We start from the raw sequence: 25701 nt of genomic DNA on the forward strand, positions 1-25701 counted from the left end.
CAGAAGTGAGCGGGGAGGTGATTATCTCCTGCCTGAGCTCTTATGTAAGACCTGGTAGTGGCAGATTTATTTTTTTTTCCTCCTAATGGAAGTGTCTGAGAAGTTTTATTGTCCCCTTAAACACATTAGCTGCTCTGATAAGTCTGAATTGCACAGGCCTCGCAGGAGACGCGGACCCCCCCGCCCCACATATCCCAGTGGTATCTGCCTCTCGTTCTGAGCCACCGATGGTGAATGCAAGGAGGATTTCTGCTGTGATCATGTTCCCGTGGTATCGGCCGGTCACACACTTTGCCAGGGGAGCGTGGCCCCTAGAAAAGGCCGCCCAGCTGGTGAGGGTCATAACCTCACATCCCCTAATTCACGTTCTTGATCCCTGGTAGGAGTACACAACCCCTCTCCATTCCTCCACTCTTATTTAATAACTCACAGGGAGGCGGAGCCTAAAGTTAGTACTGCCCACGAGGAAGCAGAGAGGAACCAACAGAGCTGCAGGCTCCTCTGCACAGTTCCAAGGGGCTGTTTCTAAGTACAGATTGTATCACCTGTCCAAGGGAGAGTGACTCCCCCCTAGAAAACCCTGCCCAGCTGGTGTTGGGTCATGACCTCACATCCCCTAACTCGTGTTCATGAGGAGCTGGTGCTTTTTGATCCCCGGTAGTAATAGCACAGTCTCCTTTCCATTCCTCACCCCTTATTTAATATCACTGTCATTAACAGGGAAGCAGAGCCTAAAGTGAGTACTGCCCATGAGGAAGAAGAGCTGCAGGCTCCTCTACACAGTTCCCAAGGGCTGTTTCTAAGTAGAGGGTGCATTCCTGTCCAGGGGAGAGAGGCCTTAGAAAAGGCTGCCTAAAATCCCCTAACTCATTCATGAGGAGCTGGTGCTTTTTGTTCCCTGGTAGTAGTTGAAGTAGCACAGCCCCTCACCATTCCTCCACCCTTATTTAAGAACACTGTCACCTTTGACTCCGCCTTCCTGTTAGTACCGCCCATGAGGAAGCAGAGGGGAACTAACAGAGCTGCAGGCTCCTCTCTGTAGTTCCCAGGGGCTGTCTTTACGTACAGAGCTCATCCCCAGTCCAGTGGTGTAGCTATAGAATGTGCAGAGCTAGCCATTACAGCCAGGCCCCTCGTCAATACACAAAGACCCCAGAATTGCCATGGTAAGTGAGAGCCATGGCTCGGAGTTTGCATTAGGGCCCAGAATCTCCAGGGTATGCGTCTCAGCACTAGGCCTGATGGCGTGGTACCTGCAGCCTCCATACTTTATTGATTTTTCAGTGTTATGTGGGCACCATATGGTACAACATAAGGGCAGGTGTCAATAGAGGGCGCTCCACGGCCTATTAACCTAGGGTTGGCCCTGGAAGTTCTGAAGGTCTGCTGTTAGAATAACTTTCGTGTTCCTATGACAGTGCTTCCTGTCCCATCGCTCCATGTTAGCATAGCTTGGCCCAAAATAAAAAAATCCAGCTTTTATTTTTCTAGCACCGGTATGAAAATATGAACAATAAAACCAGTGACCTTCCCAGTAATTTTACCACATCCCATTAGTAGGATTTAGCTTCCAGAGAACCCTTGGGCAGGAAGTGTTGTCGTGGGGACGAAGTCCGAAAGGATCGTACAGACAGGTAAAATATGTATCAGTTTGGCCATTTTTATGAGACCTTCATGTTAGTTGGAGCATCTTCAGGAACAGTGAAAACTTACAAAAAAATCCTCTATTTTTGGTTGTTCTGGTTCACAGCTGATTTTCCTATGCACACGTCCCGTCCGGCACACCCCAGTCAGCGTGAGCGAACTCGTAATCCTGGTTGAAATTCAGAAAAAAAAAAAATATTTTAGAAAAATATCATTGTGCCAACTCGCTTTTTTGTTCCTAGGGGGCAGCCTTGAGTATTTCTAGAACTTGTGACAGTAAAATAACAATGGTGGAAAGTGATTTGCTACCTGTTGATAGAGAACAGAAACTCCCAGCATGTCAGGACAGATGCATGCATGATGGGAGTTGTATTTTTATAGGGAATGTCCATGATGGGAGTATTTTTTGCAGCCAATGGCCACCGGTGAAAACTAATGGATTTTGGACTAATATTTAAAGGGACACCAACCTTTTAACTTGGAACCAACTTGGCTTTGTTGAAGATTTCTGATCCAGAAATTTGCCACTGATTGATCTGAATGAGCGATTTAGGGGTTAAGTAGATGCCTCCGTTTTTAGGATGTCACGTATCCCTTTAAAGCGCTGATCTCTCGCCCGCCTGGAGACTGTTGCTTTAAGGGCGGATGAGAATGATGTGTCCGCGGACTGTGCCACATGTCAACTTCCAACTTCTTCCAAAACTTTGTGTACTTTTGAACTAATACCTGAATTTAGGGCTTGGATTGTGTGGCCTTCCATGTTCACGGGTTGGCCGGCGCGGCCATTGTCTTCCATACGTCTGCTGATCTATTTATTCTTGGGCCTTGTGTACAAGATCCGGTTACTGCATGTATGACATGAAAAAAAAAATAAAATAAATAAATGATCAGTCTTTTAAAATGAAAAAAACTTTTGTCTTTTTTTTTTTTTTTTACTTTATTTGGTGTTTAAAAAAAAAAAAAAAAAAAAATAGTTCTTCAATGCAAGTCTGGATTGGCACCAAAAAAACTAAAGGGGTGTTTGGTGTTTTTTTTTTTTTGTTTTTTTTATCCATGACCAATCACGATTCTGGTCTCTACCTTCTCTTGCCATCTAGTCAAAGGACCACTGTAGCCAGTCACTGGTGGGCTGCAGCGGTCAGATGGCACATAAAGCCTCACCTAGCCATGTGACTGATGTGTCCAATCTGTGAGCGGCACGTGATCACCTGTGGGGGACTACAAAGACCAGAAGGGAGTCGTGAAATATTGAAAATGGACCAGAAGGGAGTTCCGTAAGGTGACTGAATATTTGTTTTCTATATAAGCAGGTTTTTTTTAAAATGGCAGGACAACCCCTTTAAGGAGAAGTCATCATAAAATAAGTTTTCGTGTATCACAGCTTACCTGCTCCCCCTCTCATCACAAACGACCTTTGCACATGCTCATTAGACTCTTCAATACAAAATAAAGGGTGGCTAATGTACATGTATTATTTCCTGAAACAAAAAAAAATTAGAGTCTAAAACAAAAAATCCTCATTGACCAGTGTGAAAATTGCAAGATTTTATATTTTGAATGCGTATTGTGCCATTGAAAATTTAAAATAAAATTGCCACAATTAAAAAAAAAAAAAAAAAAAACTAATCATTTTAAAAATTGCCACAATTTAAAAAAAAAAAAAAAAAAAATTAAGTATTTTTTGAGCATGGGGCACCATATTCTAACTCCTTACAGTCTCCATATCTCGGCTTTCTATGATGAAACATTATTCTTAATCAGTTATTATAATAAAGATTTTTCATGTTTTTTTTTACCCACTAATCTTCATCTTTCTCATTATGAATATGCCGCCATTAGGCGATAATTATCAGCTCATCGCGCCAGGGGCTTCATTGTCTAAGCGGTTGTCCACCTCTGAGGGGGAGGGACCATAAATATTTTTCCCCTTTAAATTTGGGGCTAAAAAACATTTTTGTAACTGAGCTTCAAAAAAAAAAAAAAAAATTCTGAACTGTTTTCGCTTTTAAATCCGCACAGAGAAAAAAGGATGTGATAATAGCTACACACTCTCCTGTCAGCCCATCAGAATGAGTCCCCTGACTGATTCTCCGTTAGCTCATTCTGCAGCCAGCAATAGATAATTTAAAAAAAAAAAAGACTATAGAAGGTAAATTTTAAGGAAACACAATTGCAAAAATGCATGTATTTAAAAAACAAAAAAAACCAACCCCTTTGAGAATGAAGCCCCTGGGGCGATGAGCTGATGACCCTGGGAACCAAAGTATAAATCTTTATGCACTGAGCTCCCCCTAGTGGTGGCTGCAGATAAATATAATTTTATTGTATAGGGGAGCAGTGTTTTTTTTTAATCATGTATTTTTTTTTTTTATTAAGGCATATGACACGCCATTAACACAGTCCGATACAATTTCCAGACAAATACCGTACATAGGGGAGCAGTTTAGTGCTGGCTCTCCCCTTTCCAACTGTCCTGCTGTCTTCTATGGTCCTGCTGGACAGCTAGTAGGCCCGAGAGGACCCATCAGCCATTCCTGTGCATTACATGAACTTGCACCGTGTTCCGACTCGCTGCAGGAACCAATCTTGTCCCAAAAATTAGTCTGTTCCTACAAAGCAATTTGTAGTAATGTCACATGAGTGCACAATGTGGCGCCACTCCATTGCCATTAATGGTCATGATGGTTGTATTGCATGGTCATGGTCATGGCGGCCCACTAGAAGAGCAGGGAAGGACCGGATAAGATTTCTTGAGCATATGAGGAGAAGACAAGACGAAACATGGCTGTCAGCTCCTCGGCTTCTCCAAGCTGATGTGAAGAAGAGAAGCTCATTAGTTTTGCGAGCCGCGACCCAGCTCCGCCATCGTCTCTGACCTTCAGCCGGATTCCCCTGCAGGCGATCTCCTAGACGTTTCATCTGCACAATAATCCTGTTCTACTCATTATTCTTTAACTTTGCCCTCAAAGCATTGGCATCGAATCAATTAAAAGGTGGCACGGGAAGCCTGCGCACTCATTAGCCGCTCCCGGCCTCGGTCTCCGCCACTCGTTGCCCCGGTGTAATTGTGATGGCGGTAAGGGAAGAATGCGATAAAAATGTCAAGATCTTACAAGGTTCCTTTGTTTATATTCCCTGGTACCAAGATCCATCCCGTTATTCCGGAACGTTGGCAGATGCCAAGAGACAGCGCCAAGTTGTATCCTAATTTGGATTTAGGCCATCATCTCAAGCACCAAGAAGTCTGGGTGTAAGTGCACCCTCTACACCCCCAATAGCTGCAACCCTGGGGGTCTTCATTAATATTCACCCATTTTTCATTTGTAAAGTCCCCCAATCATCAGCTGATCATAGCTAGTGATTGGCTGTAATCTTGGCGGGAATCTGCTACCACGTGTTCTGCATCCCTGCAGTGCCCCCGCAGGAGAAATGAGGCATTACACTGTGCCTATTGATACTGATGTATTGTCTATGTAATGTGTAGATCTGTTGGGTTCTCCAGAACACTCTATCCTGACCAATTGTTGAGGATCCTGAATAGGGACACCGATCCCCCTCTATTAATTCACAATGAGTTGTTTGAGAAGGGTTCTTCTAAATAGTTTTCTGATAATCGCTTTAGGGGTCTGTGCTCAAAAAAAAATTTTTTTTTCCATGTGGGTGAAACTGACGAGGTTTTCAAGTGGAAACTAGATGAGGAAACACCAATTCTTTTTATTATTTTTTTTCGGCAAATGGAATTAAAATGTCTACTTTTGGGTGGGATTTGCATAAACACCACCTTTTTGGTCCCAGAACTCCATATATTTGGACCATATAGGTTCTGGGGGATCTTCCTGCCTTAGTTTTAATTATTAGCTTAGGTTTTTATACATCAGGGGAATCAAACGTGAGCTGTCAGTGGCCCTGTCGATTGGTGGTCTTAAGGCACCTACATTTTTTCCGGAATCTACTTTTAAGCCGTGGCCTCGGTGCATGTAACTAACGGGATATTTTTCTTGCAGCGCTCTAGAAATGTAGGTCTTCCACTGATTACACGGAGGAAATCCTCTTCAATCAGCCATTGACATTATGGGTTTGGAAACCTAAGAGTTAATAGAAGGGGGGGGCGGGATGCCGCCTGCTCTGGGATTCTAAGCCAGTTATTCTGATTGACGCTTCCCCTCTCCCTGGTACAATGAGATGAGATTTGCTTTACAATTTCAATCAATCAAGTTTGTCGTGGCTTCACTCGGGCAATTTGCGATAGCGACATTTACATATCACCAAAAAGCCGGGGAAAAAAAATAAAAATTGACGTCATTGTTAATTGTAGCAGAGCTGAGTCTGATATGTAATCATGTGAAGCGGGAGGCAGCAGTAATGACGGCTCCGACTCATTGTATAGGGAGATAATTCTGCTCTAGGGACTCTATTGTCTATATGTGGGGGTGATATGACACATTGGTAAGATTTATTATTATTGAGGCCAAACTCGGCGATTTATGTGGGATCAGACAACCATCCATGGTGTATGGGGGCAGATGATGGCAGGGAAGATAGGGATCGGACAACCGTCCATGGTGTATGGGGGCAGATGATGGCAGGGAAGATGGGGATCGGACAACCATCCATGGTGTATGGGGGCAGATGATGGCAGGGAAGATAGGGATCGGACAACCATCCATGGTGTATGGGGGCAGATGATGGCAGGGAAGATGGGGATCGGACAACCGTCCATGGTGTATGGGGGCAGATGATGGCAGGGAAGATGGGGATCGGACAACCGTCCATGGTGTATGGGGGCAGATGATGGCAGGGAAGATGGGGATCGGACAACCGTCCATGGTGTATGGGGGCAGATGATGGCAGGGAAGATGGGGATCGGACAACCGTCCATGGTGTATGGGGGCAGATGATGGCAGAGAAGATGGGGATCGGACAACCGTCCATGGTGTATGGGGGCAGATGATGGCAGGGAAGATGGGGATCGGACAACCATCCATGGTGTATGGGGGCAGATGATGGCAGGGAAGATAGGGATCGGACAACCATCCATGGTGTATGGGGGCAGATGATGGCAGGGAAGATGGGGATCGGACAACCATCCATGGTGTATGGGGGCAGATGATGGCAGGGAAGATAGGGATCGGACAACCATCCATGATATATGGGGGCAGATGATGGCAGGGAAGATCGGTTGTCCGATCCCTTCCATGGTGTATGGGGGCAGATGATGACAGGGAAGATAGGGATCGGACAACCGTCCATGGCGTATGGGGGCAGATGATGGCAGGGAAGATGGGGATCGGACAACTGTCCATGGTGTATGGGGGCAGATGATGGCAGGGAAGAAAGGGATCGGACAACCATCCATGGTGTATGGGGGCAGATGATGGCAGGGAAGATAGGGATCGGACAACCATCCATGATATATGGGGGCAGATGATGGCAGGGAAGATCGGTTGTCCGATCCCTTCCATGGTGTATGGGGGCAGATGATGGCAGGGAAGATAGGGATCGGACAACCGTCCATGGAGTATGGGGGCAGATGATGGCAGGGAAGATGGGGATCGGACAACTGTCCATGGTGTATGGGGGCAGATGATGGCAGGGAAGATGGGGATCGGACAAACGTCCATGCTGTATGGGGGCAGATGATGGCAGGGGAGATGGGGATCGGACAACCATCCAATGTGTATGGGGGCAGATGATGGCAGGGGAGATGGGGATCGGACAACCATCCAATGTGTATGGGGGCAGATGATGGCAGGGGAGATAAGGAGCAGACAACCATCCAATGTGTATGGGGGCAGATGATGGCAGGGGAGATAAGGAGCAGACAACCATCCAATGTGTATGGGGCAGATGATGGCAGGGGAGATAAGGAGCAGACAACCGTCCAATGTGTATGGGGGCAGATGATGGCAGGGAAGATAGGGATCGGACAACCATCCATGATATATGGGGGCAGATGATGGCAGGGAAGATCGGTTGTCCGATCCCTTCCATGGTGTATGGGGGCAGATGATGGCAGGGAAGATAGGGATCGGACAACCGTCCATGGAGTATGGGGGCAGATGATGGCAGGGAAGATGGGGATCGGACAACTGTCCATGGTGTATGGGGGCAGATGATGGCAGGGAAGATGGGGATCGGACAAACGTCCATGCTGTATGGGGGCAGATGATGGCAGGGGAGATGGGGATCGGACAACCATCCATGGTGTACGGGGGCAGATGATGGCAGGGGAGATGGGGATCGGACAACCATCCATGGTGTACGGGGGCAGATGATGGCAGGGGAGATGGGGATCGGACAACCATCCAATGTGTATGGGGGCAGATGATGGCAGGGGAGATAAGGAGCAGACAACCATCCAATGTGTATGGGGCAGATGATGGCAGGGGAGATAAGGAGCAGACAACCGTCCAATGTGTATGGGGGCAGATGATGGCAGGGAAGATGGGGATCGGACAACCATCCATGGTGTATGGGGGCAGATGATGGCAGGGGAGATGGGGATCGGACAACCATCCATGGTGTACGGGGGCAGATGATGGCAGGGTAGATGGGGATCGGACAACCATCCATGGTGTACGGGGGCAGATGATGGCAGGGGAGATGGGGATCGGACAACCATCCATGGTGTACGGGGGCAGATGATGGCAGGGGAGATGGGGATCGGACAACCATCCATGGTGTACGGGGGCAGATGATGGCAGGGGAGGTAGGGATCACACATGTTGAATTTACACACCAGATCCTGTTTTCAGGGAGGATGGATTGCCTCCAGAGGTGCTTGGAACCACTTACGCCGTAAAAACAAAAGCCAAAAAAAAACAATAACAAATGGTGGGATTGTGTTTTTTTCCCACTATGTCCCTCCACGCTTTCTCGTCTTTCTGTACATTATATGGTGAAATGGATGGTGTCACGCAAAACTAAAACTGGTCCTGCAAATAACAAGCCCCTGTAGGGTTATATAAGGAGAAAAAAAATTATCGCTCTGGGAAGTAAAAACAAAAGCCCAAAAATTGGGGTGAAAAAAAAAAAAAAAAAAATCCCTAAAGGGCTTAACCTGTCTTGCCCGTTGAAAACACATGCACGCTCAGCCATACTGTGCATGTGTATGAGGGAGACTAGGAAAAATAGCAGCCGGCTACCTAAAAGGGCACTTGACCTCGGTGCCATGTGCCCGGTGGGCGACAATAGACCATTTTCCCTTGGCCGGGGTATTTAGATACAGGACTAAGAGCAGAAACCTAAACCTTTGCCCCAGGTGAAAGATAGCACAGTCCTAACCTAAAGATGCTCATAGCAACCAATCACAGCTCAGCTTTCATCTCTTAATCTGCTATGGGAAGATGAAAGCTGCTCTGTGATTGGTCGCTATGGGCAACAAGGCCATATATGAGGCCTACATGACTGGCCTTACTGAGCTACCGTAACTCTGCTTAATTACTGAATGACAGATCCAATTGATAAGAGATAAGAAGCCGAAGCGATTGCCGGTGGGATGTTCTAATTTGCTTTAATCATAATCCAGCTTCGTTAATCGCTTTTAATTTTTATTAATCAAATATTTATTAAAAGGAAATCTACTTTTATACTCTGTGTCTGTCACTCTCATCGCCTCGAGCTGCGGCACATAGAGGAGAAGCATCAAAATAAAGTGCGGAGATGAGAGGGGAGAAGGGAGATGATCAGGAGATGGCTGAAGGTGATAACGAGGGAAGGGAAAGCCAGAGACACAGACAGTCAATTCTGATGGTTGGAAGATTTCAGTTATTTCTCAGCTACTGCAGAACCTCATAATACACACCTCAGCTACTGCAGAACCTCATAATACACACCTCAGTTACTGCAGAACCTCATAATACACACCTCAGTTACTGCAGAACCTCATAATACACACCTCAGCTACTGAAGAACCTCATAGTGCACAGCTCAGCTACTGCAGAACCTCATAATGCACACCTCAGCTACTGCAGAACCTCATAATACACACCTTAGCTACTGCAGAACCTCATAATACACACCTCAGCTACTGCAGAACCTCTTACTACACACCTCAGCTACTGCAGAACCTCATAATACACACCTCAGCTACTGCAGAACTTCATAATACACACCTCAGCTACTGAAGAACCTCATAATACACACCTCAGCTACTGCAGAACCTCTTACTACACACCTCAGCTACTGCAGAACCTCATATTGCACACCTCAGCTACTGAAGAACCTCATAATGCACACCTCAGCTACTGCAGAACCTCATAATGCACACCTCCGCTACTGCAGAACCTCATAATACACACCTCAGCTACTGAAGAACCTCATAATACACACCTCAGCTACTGCAGAACCTCTTACTACACACCTCAGCTACTGCAGAACCTCATAATGCACACCTCAGCTACTGCAGAACCTCATAATGCACACCTCAGCTACTGCAGAACCTCATAATACACACCTCAGCTACTGCAGAACCTCATAATACACACCTCTGCTACTGAAGAACCTCATAATACACACCTCAGTTACTGAAGAACCTCAATACACACCTCAGCTACTGCAGAACCTCATAATACACACTTCAGCTATTGCAGATCATATTACCTCAGCTGCTGCAGAACTTTACATTACACACCTCAGCTGCTGCAGAACCTCATAGTACATAACTCAGCTGCTGCAAAATTTTATAAAACGCACATCATCTACTGCAGATCATATTACACGTCAGTTGATGCACAACCTAATAAAACACACCTCAGCTGCAGGAGAACATCATAATACACACCTCAGCTGCTGTAGAACATCATAATGCACACCTCAGCTGCAACAAAATGTTATAAAACACACATCAGCTATTGCAGATTATATTACACACCTCAGCTGCTGCAGAACTTCATAATACATACCTCAGCTGCTGCAGAACCTCATAATACACCTCAGCAGGTTCTGAAGCAGTTAGGGGTCTATTATGATGTTGTGCAGCAGCTAGGGGGTCTACGTTGAGGTTCTGCAGCAGATGTTGTGGCTTTTATGATGCTCCATACCACAATGAGCATTAGATCAGGGTTTTTTGTTGCCAGCGTCTTTGATATAAATTAGGAGAACGGGTGCAGATAATTATTTCTCCGCATCATCACTGGCGCCTGACACATTCTTCTGCTGCTGACAGTCAGCGGTGACAGGATGAGCAGAAACGCTCAGAGTCCAAGATGAGAAGATCAACACGATGAGAAGACAACTGGAGCATCACAGACACTACAAATTTAAAAAAAAAAAAAAAAACCTGACCGTCACATCCAAACATAGACTAGGTGTGAACAGGTGCTAACCTAGAGTCACCAACTCATAAACAATCAAATAAATAAGGCAGCACTCTAGCGCCAAAACTACGCCTACCCCTCCACGGAGATATAGATTTTAGTCTAAGAGAGGATTCACAGGTTCCCATACAGATGAAGACTTTATTCTAAGCGAGGATTGGCATTGTTAGGTGCTGGTAAACGAGAAATGCCTTATCGTGGCTACCAGGTACACATGAATTGGCCAATTTATGCGCTAAACTTTCTCATTTTTTCATATTTCTAGTGCAGTAATTAAATTCAATTTTCATATTTCATGTTTGCAAGTTTTGGCGCTACAGAGTGCTGCCTTATTTGTTTGATCACAGACACTACAGCGCGCTCCATCACATCCTCTCCCCTACTTGTTATATATGAAGTCGTGTGAGGGCCCTATACATAAATGCCTTGTCCTAGCTCTGCCGTATAGACTGGGTCCTATCGCATGAGCTAGTACACAGAAAACTGGGGCCAACAACATTGAGGTCCTTGGGCTGATTACCTTCTTTCCAAATTGGGAGGTATGGTTATGTATTGCATAGTTACCAACAATGGAGGTGGCAATCTAGGGAAGCTTTATTCCCACCCACCTAGGACTCCCCAGTCTAGACCAGAAGCATCCCAGTCGTAGATGGCGCTTGAGTAAACCCCACCAGTTTTGATATTGCAAAAATAGCTCCGACTCAGGAGTTGTATTATATAGTAAGGAGTCATGCTATTTTTCTATTACACTAAGCCACATCCCTAATCTTACCCAGTCTGTTCTATGTACCCACCAAAAATAGTGCCCCTGATCGGCATTTGCCAAGAATTTCCCAAATCTTCATGCAGAACCCCAGCAAATTAGGGGGGTCCCATACAGCAAGGGAAAGATTACATGTTGACCCTGTCCAAAAGTGGACCTTCCAGAATGGGCTGGTAGTGTTAGCGGGAAAGTCATAGGTGCTCAAGGGTGGTAAGTACAAATCCTTTATGGTACTCCCCCCCCCCCCACAGAATATAGAGACCCCACATTGCCTCTCCACACACAATATGATGCCCCCAACATTATGGTGCCCACCCCAAGCCAACAAGATTACTAAGGAGAAGAACTACCAAGCCCCATTCCCCCAATGAACGGGTCTGTCCCGATGCAAAATCTTTAACAGGGTCCCCTCTACCGTGGGTTATTTAGAATACTGGGCCCCTCTGTGCCCCCTGTAGTTACCCTCCTGGCTACAAGCGTGATACACTTTAGGTGGGTTAATAAGTTCCATTTGATGAGTCTACAGTCTCATGGACACTGGGCTTTACAGACCTGGGAGGGGTCTGAGATTTTAGGGTCTCTCCTATGTGGACTCCATTATCAGACTCGTTCCCCTCCGTCCTCGAGGACGCTCATCCACTGCCCTATTTTGTTTCTTTATTACAGTGGCCCTGTGGGTACTTGTTTGAGTATAAATCTTGCGCCGACAGAGTTGCTGATGTCGGCAGGCTGATTATTGAGAGGCGGACGTTGTAAATATAGAAGCCCGGGATAGAGATTCCCTCCGAGCTCCGATGTCAGACAAGTACATTTTACCAATTTTATTTATTGCCGTCAGATTTGACAGAGGAACGGGAAAGATGGAGAGACCTTCTCTACTGGGGGAGTAGGCTATAAACTTCATTGTTGGGAAAAAAAAAAACTAATTGCCACAACAGATGCCTAAAAAGCTACAAAAACATAAAGGGTAACTCTACCCAACATGTAAGACCCTACTACTGATCTGGTTATCCCTGTTTCACCCGTACATCTATGTTTTCTGATTTAAGGTTCCTAAGGGCCACGAGGTTCCTACTTCAAAGTCACCATCTGGTCTATTACCCATGAAGTTGTCACGGCCGCGCCCCTATTGGTGACATCACTGACCACTATTGGTGACATCACTGGGTGCTCTCAAGCACTTGCCATGTAAAATATCCATAGAATGACAGGGTGATAGGATATCTGCATTTTTCCAATTTTTTAGTCCATCTTTTTGATGAGAGGGGCTGATTTAGCCAGTAAGGGGCTTTAAATGGGACATGTCGGCTTTCCTGATATCTCGAGATGTTCCAGTAATTGTTATTTGATTGTAAACTAATATATCAGCAGCGATGAAAGGTCCCTCGAAGGGCAGAAAAAGTCTGACAAATAATATCTCTGTAGCGCCACCTATAGGGTGGGGCAGATCATTAGATCAATATGGCCACCACCCATCATTATGGAGAAGATCTGTGAAGGACGGTGGAAAAAAGAAGGCCCGGGTAGAACTACACACGCCATGATCTAGATCGCAGAGTGTCGGCGACCTCCTTTAATGGAGGGGTAAGGTGATGATTTCTGAAAGCTTTAGTCGCCGACTGTCATCTTCGCACCGGCAGTGTGTGCTGCAGAATATTTTTGCTATTGTGCCTGCCCACGGTCTCACATTTACAGGAACAGATGGTCGGAGCAGAATATTTAACTTCATTATAAAATATTATTTATTTTTATCACATAAATGAGCAGCGTCTCCCGCGGCTTCGTATATAGGATCGATGTCTGTTACGGCCGTTGCCTAGCAAAGAATGTCACATCCATCGGTCGGTGGAACCTTGAGGTCTTCTCTTATGGATAGAATAGAAGGGCTGACGTAATATTAGTCTGCAGCACCAGCGCCTCCGGTCCGAGCTGCAATGTAGGGGCAATGTCTCAGCACTGGACGGGCCAAAGACATCAAAACTGAGCTTGAAAAGCTCTACTATGCCCCAATGTTTCATCCAGCTGAGCAGACCCATACTGGAGATCTGGTGTCCTGAAACCTGAGCCCCTTGCCCTTCTGGGACCCAATAGAAAATCCATTATTTTCCATTGTTCAGACACCACTAGGAGCACCACTGAGACCTACAGAAGTTGGGCGGTAGTGGCTAGGCGGTGGTGTCAATCATTGGGGGCACCACTACCATCCGGTTATGGAGTGGGGGTCACTGTGTTTTTTGGTGCCCTCTCAGGGCCACTCCTCGTCAAAGTCCACCTCCCATAGATCGAGCATGGGTGTCACAATGGTGCTCCTAGTGGTGTCCGGTTATTTGGGGTCTCCTGTGATACCAGGGCCTGGTTACACCATTAATGGAAATATTACTAGCTTATGGCAAAGTTGCCAAGTCATGGACTACAGTTTACCGAAACCAACCTCATCTACGGCTCAGACTACTCCCCCATGCTTTATACCGCAGCACTGCACACTGGCTGTTCCAAAATCCGTAAGCTGATATCCATTATAGCAAGAGGTTATATAAATGGACCAGATTAGTGGATCGGGCCCTCGAGATCCGTTCTGCCCATCGATCACTTCTGCACTGCGCGTTTCGGGGTCTGCGGATACATAATGTCCAATAAAGCGCCGTCACCTTCATGCTCTGTACATATTACTATTATATGGACACCGGGTACAAGTCATGGATGGACAATGGGGTCGAGAGACCAGATCACTCCTGATCGCTGAGCGATCCGACCGAAGCCAACGCCAAGGATTAGAGTGTGATGGACCAAGCAGGTTTCTATATCCGCACACCTACTCATATGTCAGAGGTGATCTCATAATGGGGTTCTATGAGAATTGAAAAGATGGCTGCTTACTTCCAGGAACAGCGCCACTCTCATCTATAGACCGTAGGTGGTATTACAACTGAAGTACTGCACTTCTAAAGAAAGCCTATAGATAAGTGGCGCTGTTTCTAGAAGAAGGCCACCATGTTTTATTAATCTCATAAATCCCTTTAAACCCCCCCAAAAAAACAATTTGCCTTATTCATTGCATTGACCTTAAAGGGGTTATTTCCCATATTCGTAAATGGGTATAGTCGGATAGTGCTGGTAAATACAAGCACTTTTGCAATTTAAAGCTTATTACAATTTTCAGCCGGGTTTGAGATATCAACACTTTTCTTTTCAGCTCGTTGCCTTGGAGACCGACCACTGCTGCTGGACAGCAGAACTTGCTCAGTGCTTAACTAGCTCTTTTCTATTGAGCTTGTAAACACTGTTTTGAAGCCGGACAGGATCGCTGGAGTGCGCTGTTAACTCCTAATCCCGGCTTGCTGCAGCACAGTGCTTATAAGTTAGACAGCAGGGGTGGTCGGTCTCCTAGACAACGAGCTGTAAACAGATGAAAAGTGTTAATATCTCAAGAACGAATGAAAATTGTAATTAACTGTAAATTGCAGAAGTGCTTTAATTTACAAGCTCTATCCATCTGAGAAAAGGAATAACCCTTTAAATGAGAGATACAAAAAATCCCACAATTTTTAGTTTTATTTTTTACTTCCTATATGATGATATTACAGATTGGAGCTTCAAGTATTTCATGTGCTGACTCCTTCATGGTTCTGCAGTGTGAATGCGAGTCACGCACCGCCGGAGCCATCTTTGTATTTAGTCCTCACTTCTTTCAAGGTGGAGGTCGGGGGATAGTTGACTTTTTGCTAGGTAGGGGTCCCAGAAGCCCACCAATCCGCAGATGCTTACTTAAGAAGACTCCTTTAAGAGGATGCCCTTGACTTGCTGGTCCTTGAATTTCCATTCTGCGCCTATTTTCCGCCGTAATGGCTGCATATTACACATGTAAATATTCTGCAGCGACGCGATATTTCCGCCACTGTCGCATTTCATGGAGAGATCACAGCAATTTCCTGGTGTTCGCCCGCAATGCAATGAGTGAAAAATGCCATAAAATCTCCGGCGATCCGCACACTCTTTACAGCACAGCGTCCCAAAGCTGAAATGACATCAACGGTGATAATAAATAGGAAGAGGACGGGTGTACGACATGGAGATAAACCGCTACCCAGCTTTCCCGGGATCCTGAATCTGGGAAAGCTGGATGATAATCTCATGTGGAAGCTACGATATGGCCACCCCCCTGATTGGACCCTTAATAGCCAGGATACCTAAGCCACCGTGGGTCCGTATAATACTCCGCAGAATTATAATCCTCGCTGCAGATTGGATTAGAGCAGATTATGAATATAAGGATTGAGCTGCAATCTGCCGCCGTCCAGATGTGGTAGAACTACAAGTTTCAGACTGCCCTGTAACAATTCCATAGGGCATACCCTCGGCTGTGTAGAGGATGACGCTATTATTTCTATTCATTTACCCCATATTTTACTCCCGGAATCTCAACCTCTCGAAATCTCAACGTCCCGAAAAAAAAAGTTGTTAATTATGACTTTACCTCTGCGGAATGACCCCCAAACTATGGTGTTCAGATCTCTACAAATAGAACAGGTGCCCATCCATCCAGGTGCAAAAGCGCTCCCCATTGAAGTCTATGGGAGTTATGGAAGTACCGTCCCTTTAAATTCTACCGTTCCTTTAAATTCTACTGGATGGGCCATACATTAGCACAGGAGCATTCACAAGTGATAATTATACATTTCATATTCACCAGGTAGTCGCTTCGCACCAGGTAGCCGCTTCGCACCAGGTCTGTCTGTTTTTCATTATGACGCTCAGTTTCCTGCGTAATTGAAGGAGAAGCTTTTAAGATCGGACTCGTGTTTAATTAATCCAAATAGTGAAACAATAACGCCTGACCCTCTACCCTCCACCTGCCGATTCCTCACCCTCGTCCTTCCGATGTTTTCCTTGGGTGCTCTGCTTTTTAATGGCCGCCTGTGTCTCCTTTCACTACAATTGCAGAATACAGGCTGTAAGCAGTAGTCTGGATCTTGCTGATTGACCGCTGCTGCCACTGATTGGCTGGAGGATCAGATGACTGAGGAACATGACATTACTTTACCTCCTTCTTGTAGGTTTTCAAAAAGTGATAGAAAACCCCTTAAAGGGATGGTGCTGGCCCTGATATCTGTCCTTCCACATCGCTCCCTATGAAATTAATGAGAAGTTATCACTTCCTGTCCCAGAGGCAACAGCGCTAGAAAAGCGGAAAGATTTGTACCACTTTTTTCTTTATATGTTAAAGACCACTTCCCTTAAGCAAGTTTTCAAATCATGATGGAATGGGAAATCCCTTTAAAAACTTATTCCAATAGTCTTGGAAAGAATATTGTCCGATAGGGCTAGTAAGTACAAGCACTTTTGCAATTTACTGCTTATTACCATTTCCAGCCGTTCTTGAGATATTAACACTTTTCGTTTGTTTACAGCTCGTTGCCTAGGTGACCGACCACCGATGCTGTCTAGCTCGTATTAAATGCACTGATGCTGAGCCGGGATTAGGAGGTAACAGCGCACTTCAACGATACTGGCCAGCTTGAAACCAAGAACAAAACAAAAGAGCTTGTAAGTGCTGCACATGTTCTACTGTCTAGCAGCGGTGGTCGGTCTCTAAGGCAACGAGCTGTAAACAGAACAAAAAGTGTTAGTATCTCACGAACGGCTGAAAATATTAACATGCAGTGAATTGCAAAAGTGCTTGTTTTTGCAAGCTCTATCTAATACCCATTGATGAAGATGAGAGTAACCCTTCAAGTTTACAAAAATATGGGTTGGACGTTAGTATCCCTTTAAGTCACAAAGACTTTAAAATGCCCAAACTATAATTGTGGGGAAGGTTCTTGAATTATCTCAAAGAAATAAGATCGACAGGAAGAAAAACAGATAAAATCTTCAAAAAGAATGCTCCGTATTAAATGGTGAGCTCCGGCAGACAGTTTTCGAGTCCGCTGGTTCAGAGATGTTTTATATGATTAAATCTGGATTTTTACAATTAGAACATTGAAAACTTCATGAATTGGTTTAATGGAATCAGAGCAGATAAGGAACTAAGAAGATGGAGGAGATAAAAATGGGCGTCAGATTGTAAGAATATAAAGAATAAACAAAGGGTCCATATTGCGGGGGATGGGGCGGTGATATGGGAGAAGGCAAGAAGTACAGAATAGTGACACACGGATCACCATCAATGGTTCTATTAATCGCCTAATCGCTGCAATCCAGCACAAGTCTTCTTTCCTCCAGTGCCGACTTCCTGCTCCCTGGTAGCTGGTGCTGCCCGCGGGCATCTACAGGACGGGCAACACTCACATAGGGGTCCATAACCAGGTGACTATATAGAGCGTCTCTCACTCTGGAGGACCCAACACGACCATGATTTACATGGAAAGCCCATTAGCACCAAAGACAATTGTGTAATACCTCATTTCCCCTGTGGGAGTGCTGCAGGAAAATTGAACATGTGCAGGGGGCTTCCTTGACAAATTACAGTTGATTCCTTGTGACAAAATGGGTTTGTTTAATGTGTTTATTCTCTTTAGGGACAGAGAATGGACTTTCCTGTGACCAGGTGAACATTTCCATTACTTTTGCCCATTTCAAGGGCAAACTGATCGCACGGGTTGTAACGCTGAGACCCCCAGTGATCAATTATCTGATCTCAGAGAAGTCCACTGCTGAGACCATCATAGTTATCACTGGAGATCACAGGGTGTTCTGCTGCTGAGATCCCCAGCAATTAGTAGGTTGATCACAGGGAGATCCACTGCTGAGAGCCTCGCTGATCAATAAACTGACTTCAGAATGTTCTGCTGCTGAGATCCTCAAGTGATCAGTATGCTGATCACAAACACATTAATTGTTCAAATAACTAGCAATCAATAAGCTGATCTTGAGGAGATCCACTACTGAAGCAACCAGCAATCAATATGCTGATCACAAGTAGATCCACTACTGAATCCACAAGCAATCAATAAGCTGATCACGAGTAGATCCACCACTGAATCCACCAGCAATCAATACGCTGATCACAAGTAGATCCACTACTGAATCCACCAGGAATCAATAAGCTGATAACAAGTAGATCCACGACTGAAACCACAAGCAATCAGTAGGCTGATCCTCACAAAGGAAGGTCCACTACTGATACCCTCAGGGAGGATCACTGCTAAGACCCCCTAGGAATCTAAACGATGATCTTAGAGTGCTATGCTGCTGAGATCTGCAGCATTCAATAGGTTGATCCCAGGGAGATCCACTACTGAGAGCTTTGCTGTTCAATAAATTGATTTCAGGGTGTTCTGCTGCTGAGCTCCTCATTGATCAATACGCTGATCACAAGTAGACCCACTGTTCAAACCATCAATCAATATGCTGATCACGAGGAGATCCACTGTTCAAACCACTACCAATCCATATGCTGATCACAAGCAGATCCACTGTTCAAACCATCAATCAATACGTTGATCATGAGGAGACCCACTGTTCAAACCACCATCAAACAATATGCTGAACACAAGTAGATCCACTGTTCATACCATCAATTAATACGCTGATCATAAGGAGATCCACTGTTCAAACCACCAATCCATATGCTGATCACAAGCAGATCCACTGTTCAAACCATCAATCAATACGTTGATCATGAGGAGACCCACTGTTCAAACCACCATCAAACAATATGCTGAACACAAGTAGATCCACTGTTCATACCATCAATTAATACGCTGATCATAAGGAGATCCACTGTTCAAACCACCAAACAATATGCTGACCACAAGTAGATCCACTGTTCAAACCATCAATCAATACGTTGATCATGAGGAGACCCACTGTTCAAACCACCATCAAACAACACGCTGATCACAAGTAGATCCACTGTTCATACCATCAATTAATACGCTGATCGTAAGGAGATCCACTGTTCAAACCACCAAATATGCTGATCACAAGTAGATCCATTGTTCAAACCATCAATCAATACGCTGATCATGAGGAGATCCACTGTTCAAACCACCATCAAACAATATGCTGAACACAAGTAGATCTACTGTTCAAGCCACCAATCAATACGTTGATCACAAATAGATCCACTGTTCAAACCATCAATCAATATGCTGTTCACAAGAAGATCGACTATTCAAACCACTGGCGATCATTACGTTGATCACAAGTAGATCCAGTATTTCAACCACCTGCAATCCATAAGCTGATCCCTAAGATTCTCCACTGCTGAGACCCCAAGTCATCAATAAGTTGATCTCATGATCTCAGGATGTTCTGCTGAGATTATCAGCCATCGATAACCTGCTCTCAGGGAGGATTTCTGCTGAGATCCCCCCTCACAACTCAGCAACCAAAAAGATGATCTTAGGGTCTTCTGCTGCCAAGATCCTCAGTGATCAGCAGGCTGATCTCAGGGACGCCCACTGCTGAGACCACCAATGATCAATAAGCTGATCTTCAGTCCACCATCGAGACGATCAGTGATCAATAAGCAGTTCTGCTGCTGAGACCCCAGAGAACAAGCACGGGGAACTTTACTGCTGGGAATCCTGGCAATCAATCTAAATCTACAACCTGGTATCAAGGTGTTCAATTTCCCTACAGCTCCCCCGCAGGAGACATAAAGCATTACACATTCTATGTGGATGTCAGCAGTCTGTTCATGTTCTGCAGGGACACACGGACTAATACATGAGGGCAATGAATGGGAGATCAGGATCAAGGTATTTGAGGGCGATTTTAGTCCTCATCTATAGACTAAATAGCAACGTATAGACCATCACAGATGATATTACCCCCATGACGCATTGTTTTTCACACTTTGGCCATTACTTACATTTAATGGCACAGAGAGGAGCGAGCTGGAGATGTGCTGACAGGATGCATGGCCATGCTTTACAAATGACATTTCCAGCCCTCGCAGCGGCGCAGGAGACAAGCGCAGCTCCGGAATGAGATGTGGGCAATTATAAACTGGACGGGTGTGTGCGCTGCTCCTTCCCAATCAGAAACATGGACACTGTCCCTTTAAAAATGTGCCTTCTCCGGGGTCTCATTCTCTCTGCATCAGTAGACTTCAGTTTTTTTGCATAATGAAAGTCTGAGTGGCGTTGTAAGGGGTGAAGATACCAGATCTGGAGAATAGCTGTGTAATACCAAATATCAGAGAGAGCAGAGAGAGCGGGGGGAGTAAAGAGAGAGAAAGAGACAGGGTCAGGAGATGTGAGGCTGGATGGAAGGATGCAGAAGAGGGAAGAAACGAGAGCAAGCAGAGATTGGAGCAACCAAGACTGAGCAGAGGAGAAAAAGGATCTGATCCGGAGAAAGACGGAAGACACAAAGTGTGCCGAGAACACATAAGATCACAGGTGGGACTTGATGGACTCCTGTCTTTTTTTTTTTCAACCTTATAAACCAGGTAACAAGTGGATGAAAGACCATCTAAGGCAAGGCGAGACCTCCGAAAGAAAAGAAGAGCTGCTGCAGGTAGATGTAACGTGCCACCTTCTGAATGTACACTTTTAGGACGGAGACTTGGGGTTACAGTCCAAAACCTAAAGCCTAAGCTGGAATTTAAACTTTGCCTTGTAGAAGACAACAAGAGATGGAATCCATCCTAGAAGATCCCATCTTCTGTTAGGTCTGTATAGAAACCCTAAAACCTACACGAGCCCCAATCTCGTAGACGGTGGGATGCACAATCTGCAAATATGTTTATACTGAGCATTGGAATTGCAACAAGGTTCAGTAGCTGATGCCTTTTTTTTTTCTCCCAAAAACCTGACTAGCTGGAGGGTAAAGCTGCTCATCACAGGCAACACACATGCCAGGAGATTGCAGAGAACGAAGAAGCAACCTGTTCGGCATCAGTTCCCGAACTTACTATAGGGTTATTACAGATTTACATCATGCACCAATATTTCTTGCGTCATTTGGGTTTGCACAAGGACAAGGCGGACAGAACATTTGTGCAGTGACTGAATGAAAAAGCAAGGAAGGAGCTTTCCTTTAGCAGCACAGAACCCATCTAGGAGCTTTCCCTTCGGCACCTTCTCAGGAGGAGATCGCAGAGCTATGAGCTGTCCCTTCAGCACCACTGAGCCCGGCTACGAGCTCTTTCTTCAGCACCTTGAAGCAGATAACTGAACCCAACCATGAGCTGCCCCTGAACCCAACCATGAGCTGCCCCTTCAGCATCTCAGAGTCTGGAAATGTGCTGTCCCTTCAGCACCACAGAGCCTGGAAGTGAGCTGTCCCTTCAGCACCAGAGTCTGGAAATGAGCTGTCCCTTCAGCACCACAGAGTCTGGAAATGACTTGACCATAGTCCATGCACCCATCCCACCGAAGAAAGAAAGATCTTTGCAGTTGGGATCAATGTGGCATCTACTTTAGTCTGAACATTAGGAAACTTCCAACATCCATTGCTCGGAATCCAAGGCGAAAGTCACAAAGTACAACATTGTAACTTATCACTTCCCGACAAAGGGTCATAGGACAAGTCCAAGGAGCAAACTTGAGGTTCTCAAGGTCATTGAACTTGTTCTCCTGTCAAAAAAAAAAAGTTCTCCAAGTCTGGATTATACAGTCTTAGACGCTTACTTCATCCAGGTTCTTCTCAAGCAAGGTGCCCAACTATCATGACCAAGAATGAGGATGTGTGACAGAGGTGTTCAGATGCTAATTACCACTGTGGGGGCCTTTGCAGCTTTTAGTCTGATGACTATAGCGGTGGGCACGGATTATTGGCTGTATTCGAGAGGGGTCTGTAAGGCGAAATCCACCAATGACAATGAAACCAGCAAGAAGAACGAAGAGGTGATGACTCACTCAGGGTTATGGAGAACCTGCTGTCTTGAAGGTATATTATCATCATACTAGACACCTTTGAACCATTGGCTCGGTGTGACTGCATTATTGTGTTGTGTGGTGGAACCACCATTGCTCAGACATAGGCTGATAGAGTACAGAGTCTGAGCTCATATGTTTGTAGAGTATGTAATATATTACAGAATTGCCATCGAGGTCTGTAGATCTTGAAGACCATGGTTGGCTAATCTTAGGTAGCGTGTAAGAGGTCAGGTTGGAATATGCAAACCATAGTGTCCTGCTCCTTAGACTACAACTCACTTTACTAAACCTTTAAAGATCCCTTAGAAGTCCCTTATCCTGATGCCCTGGAACCCTCCCACCCATCAACTTCCAACTAGGACTGTGCTCCCCTCATTCCCCTGCGCCATCCCACCGGGCTCGGATCTCGACTATCACTTTGACAATAAAACCAGTTCTGTTTCTATGTTGATTCTATGTGGGATATTTTCTAATATTAGCTTCTGTGTGGGAGATACCTAACAGAGCATTGCTATGGAGTTCTGCTCGGCTTGAAAGGGTTAACCACTTCGCAGCCAGCGTCCAGCCCCACATGGGGAGAGTGCCATCGGTGCCACTTCTTTACCGTCAGGATTCAATATCAAAAGCATGGCCAGAAATTAAAAATATCCATGTTTGCTGCTTTTTTTTTTTGTATTGGACTACAACCCCTATCATTCCATAAAGATGTTATATGGAAAGTTATGTAATGTAGGAACTATAATTTTCATAGTGGCGTCTGGTTTAGAATCTCTGGTTTGGGTTTTCGAGGCTTTTTTTTTGCTTTTTTTCTATTTAGGCTTAAAAATAAGAAAATTGAAAGAGCATAAATTGGGAATAAATAGTTGCCACCAAGGATCGTTAGTAGCCAAGGAGCTTCTAGGTTTCAATTTTTTATTTTAGTATTTTTTTTCCTTGAGCCGTGGAAGGGTTAAGAAGACAATATAACTCCTTGCGTTGCCTAAGTCACTGATTCCCCCCTGTATTTAATCTTCTTTTCATTGCGCAGATTAATCAAGCTTTCTCCAATCTCTCATGTTTTGACTTCCAGATCCGTTCACCTTCCATAGGAGATAAAATGGAGCTCTGTGCAACGCCGCAAATACAACACACTATTATAAATGTTTAATGCCCGACCTTCTATTCTAAGGAGGCGACGCTGCGCTTGAAGGTCACCCCTAATTTTGGAGGAGTCGAAAAGTGGCAATTTACAGGAACCCTCCTGTGGGGAGATAAAGTCACTCCAGAAGGTTGTCGCCCCCATCCTCCCTCTATCAAATCCCTGCTGTAAAAAAAAAACAATCCAAAACTAAAAAAAAACTAAAAAATCCTAATAGTAAAAAGTCCAATCTACGAGAACTGTGGCGGCCATCTTTCCCTTTAAAATGCAAGGGGGGCAAAATAGGTGCTGATTCTGGATCTGTGCACATCCGAAGGCTGATTGGTGGGGGTACCATGTATTGGGGGCCGCAACCTGTATAGGGCTATGTCATCAATACCATTTAACCCTGACTGGACAGTTGGCTAGTAGGGCAATGCCTGGAAGGGCCAACAACAATGACAAATGCAAGAAATCCGAGCTCCTCTCATGCACAATAATTGCCCCAAACCATTTATAATGGATGGTAAGTGGCCCATTACCTTTGATACCCAAGGGGCCTAAATTAATCCAGATTCACCCAAGGTCCTAGTGGTCCATTGAACTCAACATTTAGGACCCAAGGGGGGCAGTGATAACCACGGAGCTACCATGAGTATATAAAGAACAGAAGTGTAAATTGTATCGAGCAATGATTCTATATTTTATACACGAAGCAGTGATGTAATCATTTCCATATGATATATGACAGCCTGCCCCCTCCCTAGAGTGGACCGCGGGGGTATTACAAGTCACCCCGGTACTTCATGCCTTAGTTTCCAGTTCTTAGCCCGCAGCCTTTTGTCCTTCCATGGCTACGGAGGTCCTCAGTGGCCGGATAATGTACAGGAGATGGACAGACACATGATTCAGCGCATGATACTGTGTCACACAAGCATTTCAAGACTGATAGGCTGCCAGCTGGACACGGCCCTATGGGGGCTTATACTCATAACCGCCAACTACTGACGATTTTCAGGCCACTTTCCAATCTGGTTAGATCAAGGAAGTGTCAAAAGAAGGATCCCACTCATTTTATTAACTTAGAATGGATTTTAAAAAAAGTGTATATTATAGTACATTACATAACTGAAAATTCTATATTATTATACATATTAATAAGGGAAATAATTAATGTAATTCCCTAATACCATACCTGCACAGACAGTGATGCTAGTAACAGGTTGCTACAGTGTTTTATTGAAGAACCACATGTTCAATAGACTTAAAGGAGACGTATCAATATGTCTAAATTGTCTAGTTTTTACTCTTATTTTATTCTTGCTGACTCCCTGAGTATTCCGTTTTTTTCCTTTTTTAAATCCACCATACGGTTCCTGAGATATGGGGCTTTTAATTTAGTGTTAACTTTTATGGTCTTAATAAAGGAGGTGTGGCTAACAGGAGTCTCTGAGGGCACGCCTCCTTGATAAAGACCATAAAAATGAGCAGTAAGTAAAAAAGGCCCATATCTTTGGAACCGTATGGCGAATTTAAAAAAGAAAAAAAACAGAATACTCAGGGGAACGGTGGGAATAAAATAAAAGCAAAAATCTAAACAAATATGACCTGGTGACAGGTTCCCTTTAAACCATAAACTAGAATGACAGTCTGCCTCTTAATAATGTTTCCTGAAAAAAATAAAAATTTGTCATTTAGGGCTCTCAGTTGGGTGACAACACAATAAAAACTGGATAGTGTGTTGGTTGTCACCAAGCCTTTCTGCATAAAGGGGCACTCTGCTTTGAACTCTTCCGTTTGCCTCTCTTGTTGATAAGCTAATCATGGAGTATCCTATCGCTGGGATCTTCAAATATTAAATGTGATCTATGGGAGAACCTGGTAGAAAATGCGCAAATTCTCTACAGCGCCCCCGCAGGAGAAATTAAGTGTTACACCCTTATCTTTGAAATCAATGAGTTCTCTGCGTAATGCAGGACTAGTCAGGTCCTCCAGAGCGAGGGGCAATCTTTAAAACCTTTAGATGTT

General features: G+C 44.9%; 1 protein-coding gene and 1 long non-coding RNA gene across 3 annotated transcripts in view; one reads left to right on the plus strand and one right to left on the minus strand.

Annotated features, from left to right (window-relative positions):
• Nucleotides 1-2312: 2312 nt before the first annotated feature.
• The window catches only part of LOC143785557 (uncharacterized), a 202310-nt gene continuing 178921 nt past the window's right edge, over nucleotides 2313-25701 (minus strand). For both annotated transcript variants that reach the window (XR_013218013.1, XR_013218012.1), the window contains 2 exons: nucleotides 3031-3122; nucleotides 2313-2489 (listed from right to left, as the gene is read on the minus strand). This is a non-coding gene — a long non-coding RNA (uncharacterized LOC143785557). The remainder of the gene's footprint in view (nucleotides 2490-3030; nucleotides 3123-25701) is intronic.
• Nucleotides 20597-25701, plus strand: part of CACNG3 (calcium voltage-gated channel auxiliary subunit gamma 3) — a 56513-nt gene continuing 51408 nt past the window's right edge. The window contains exon 1 of the mRNA XM_077274525.1: nucleotides 20597-22566. Coding sequence (XP_077130640.1) covers nucleotides 22356-22566 — 211 coding nt within the window. The 5' untranslated portion in view covers nucleotides 20597-22355. The remainder of the gene's footprint in view (nucleotides 22567-25701) is intronic.

This window comes from Ranitomeya variabilis, chromosome 7 (assembly GCF_051348905.1).
Source record: "Ranitomeya variabilis isolate aRanVar5 chromosome 7, aRanVar5.hap1, whole genome shotgun sequence".
Taxonomy (NCBI): Eukaryota; Metazoa; Chordata; class Amphibia; order Anura; family Dendrobatidae; genus Ranitomeya; species Ranitomeya variabilis.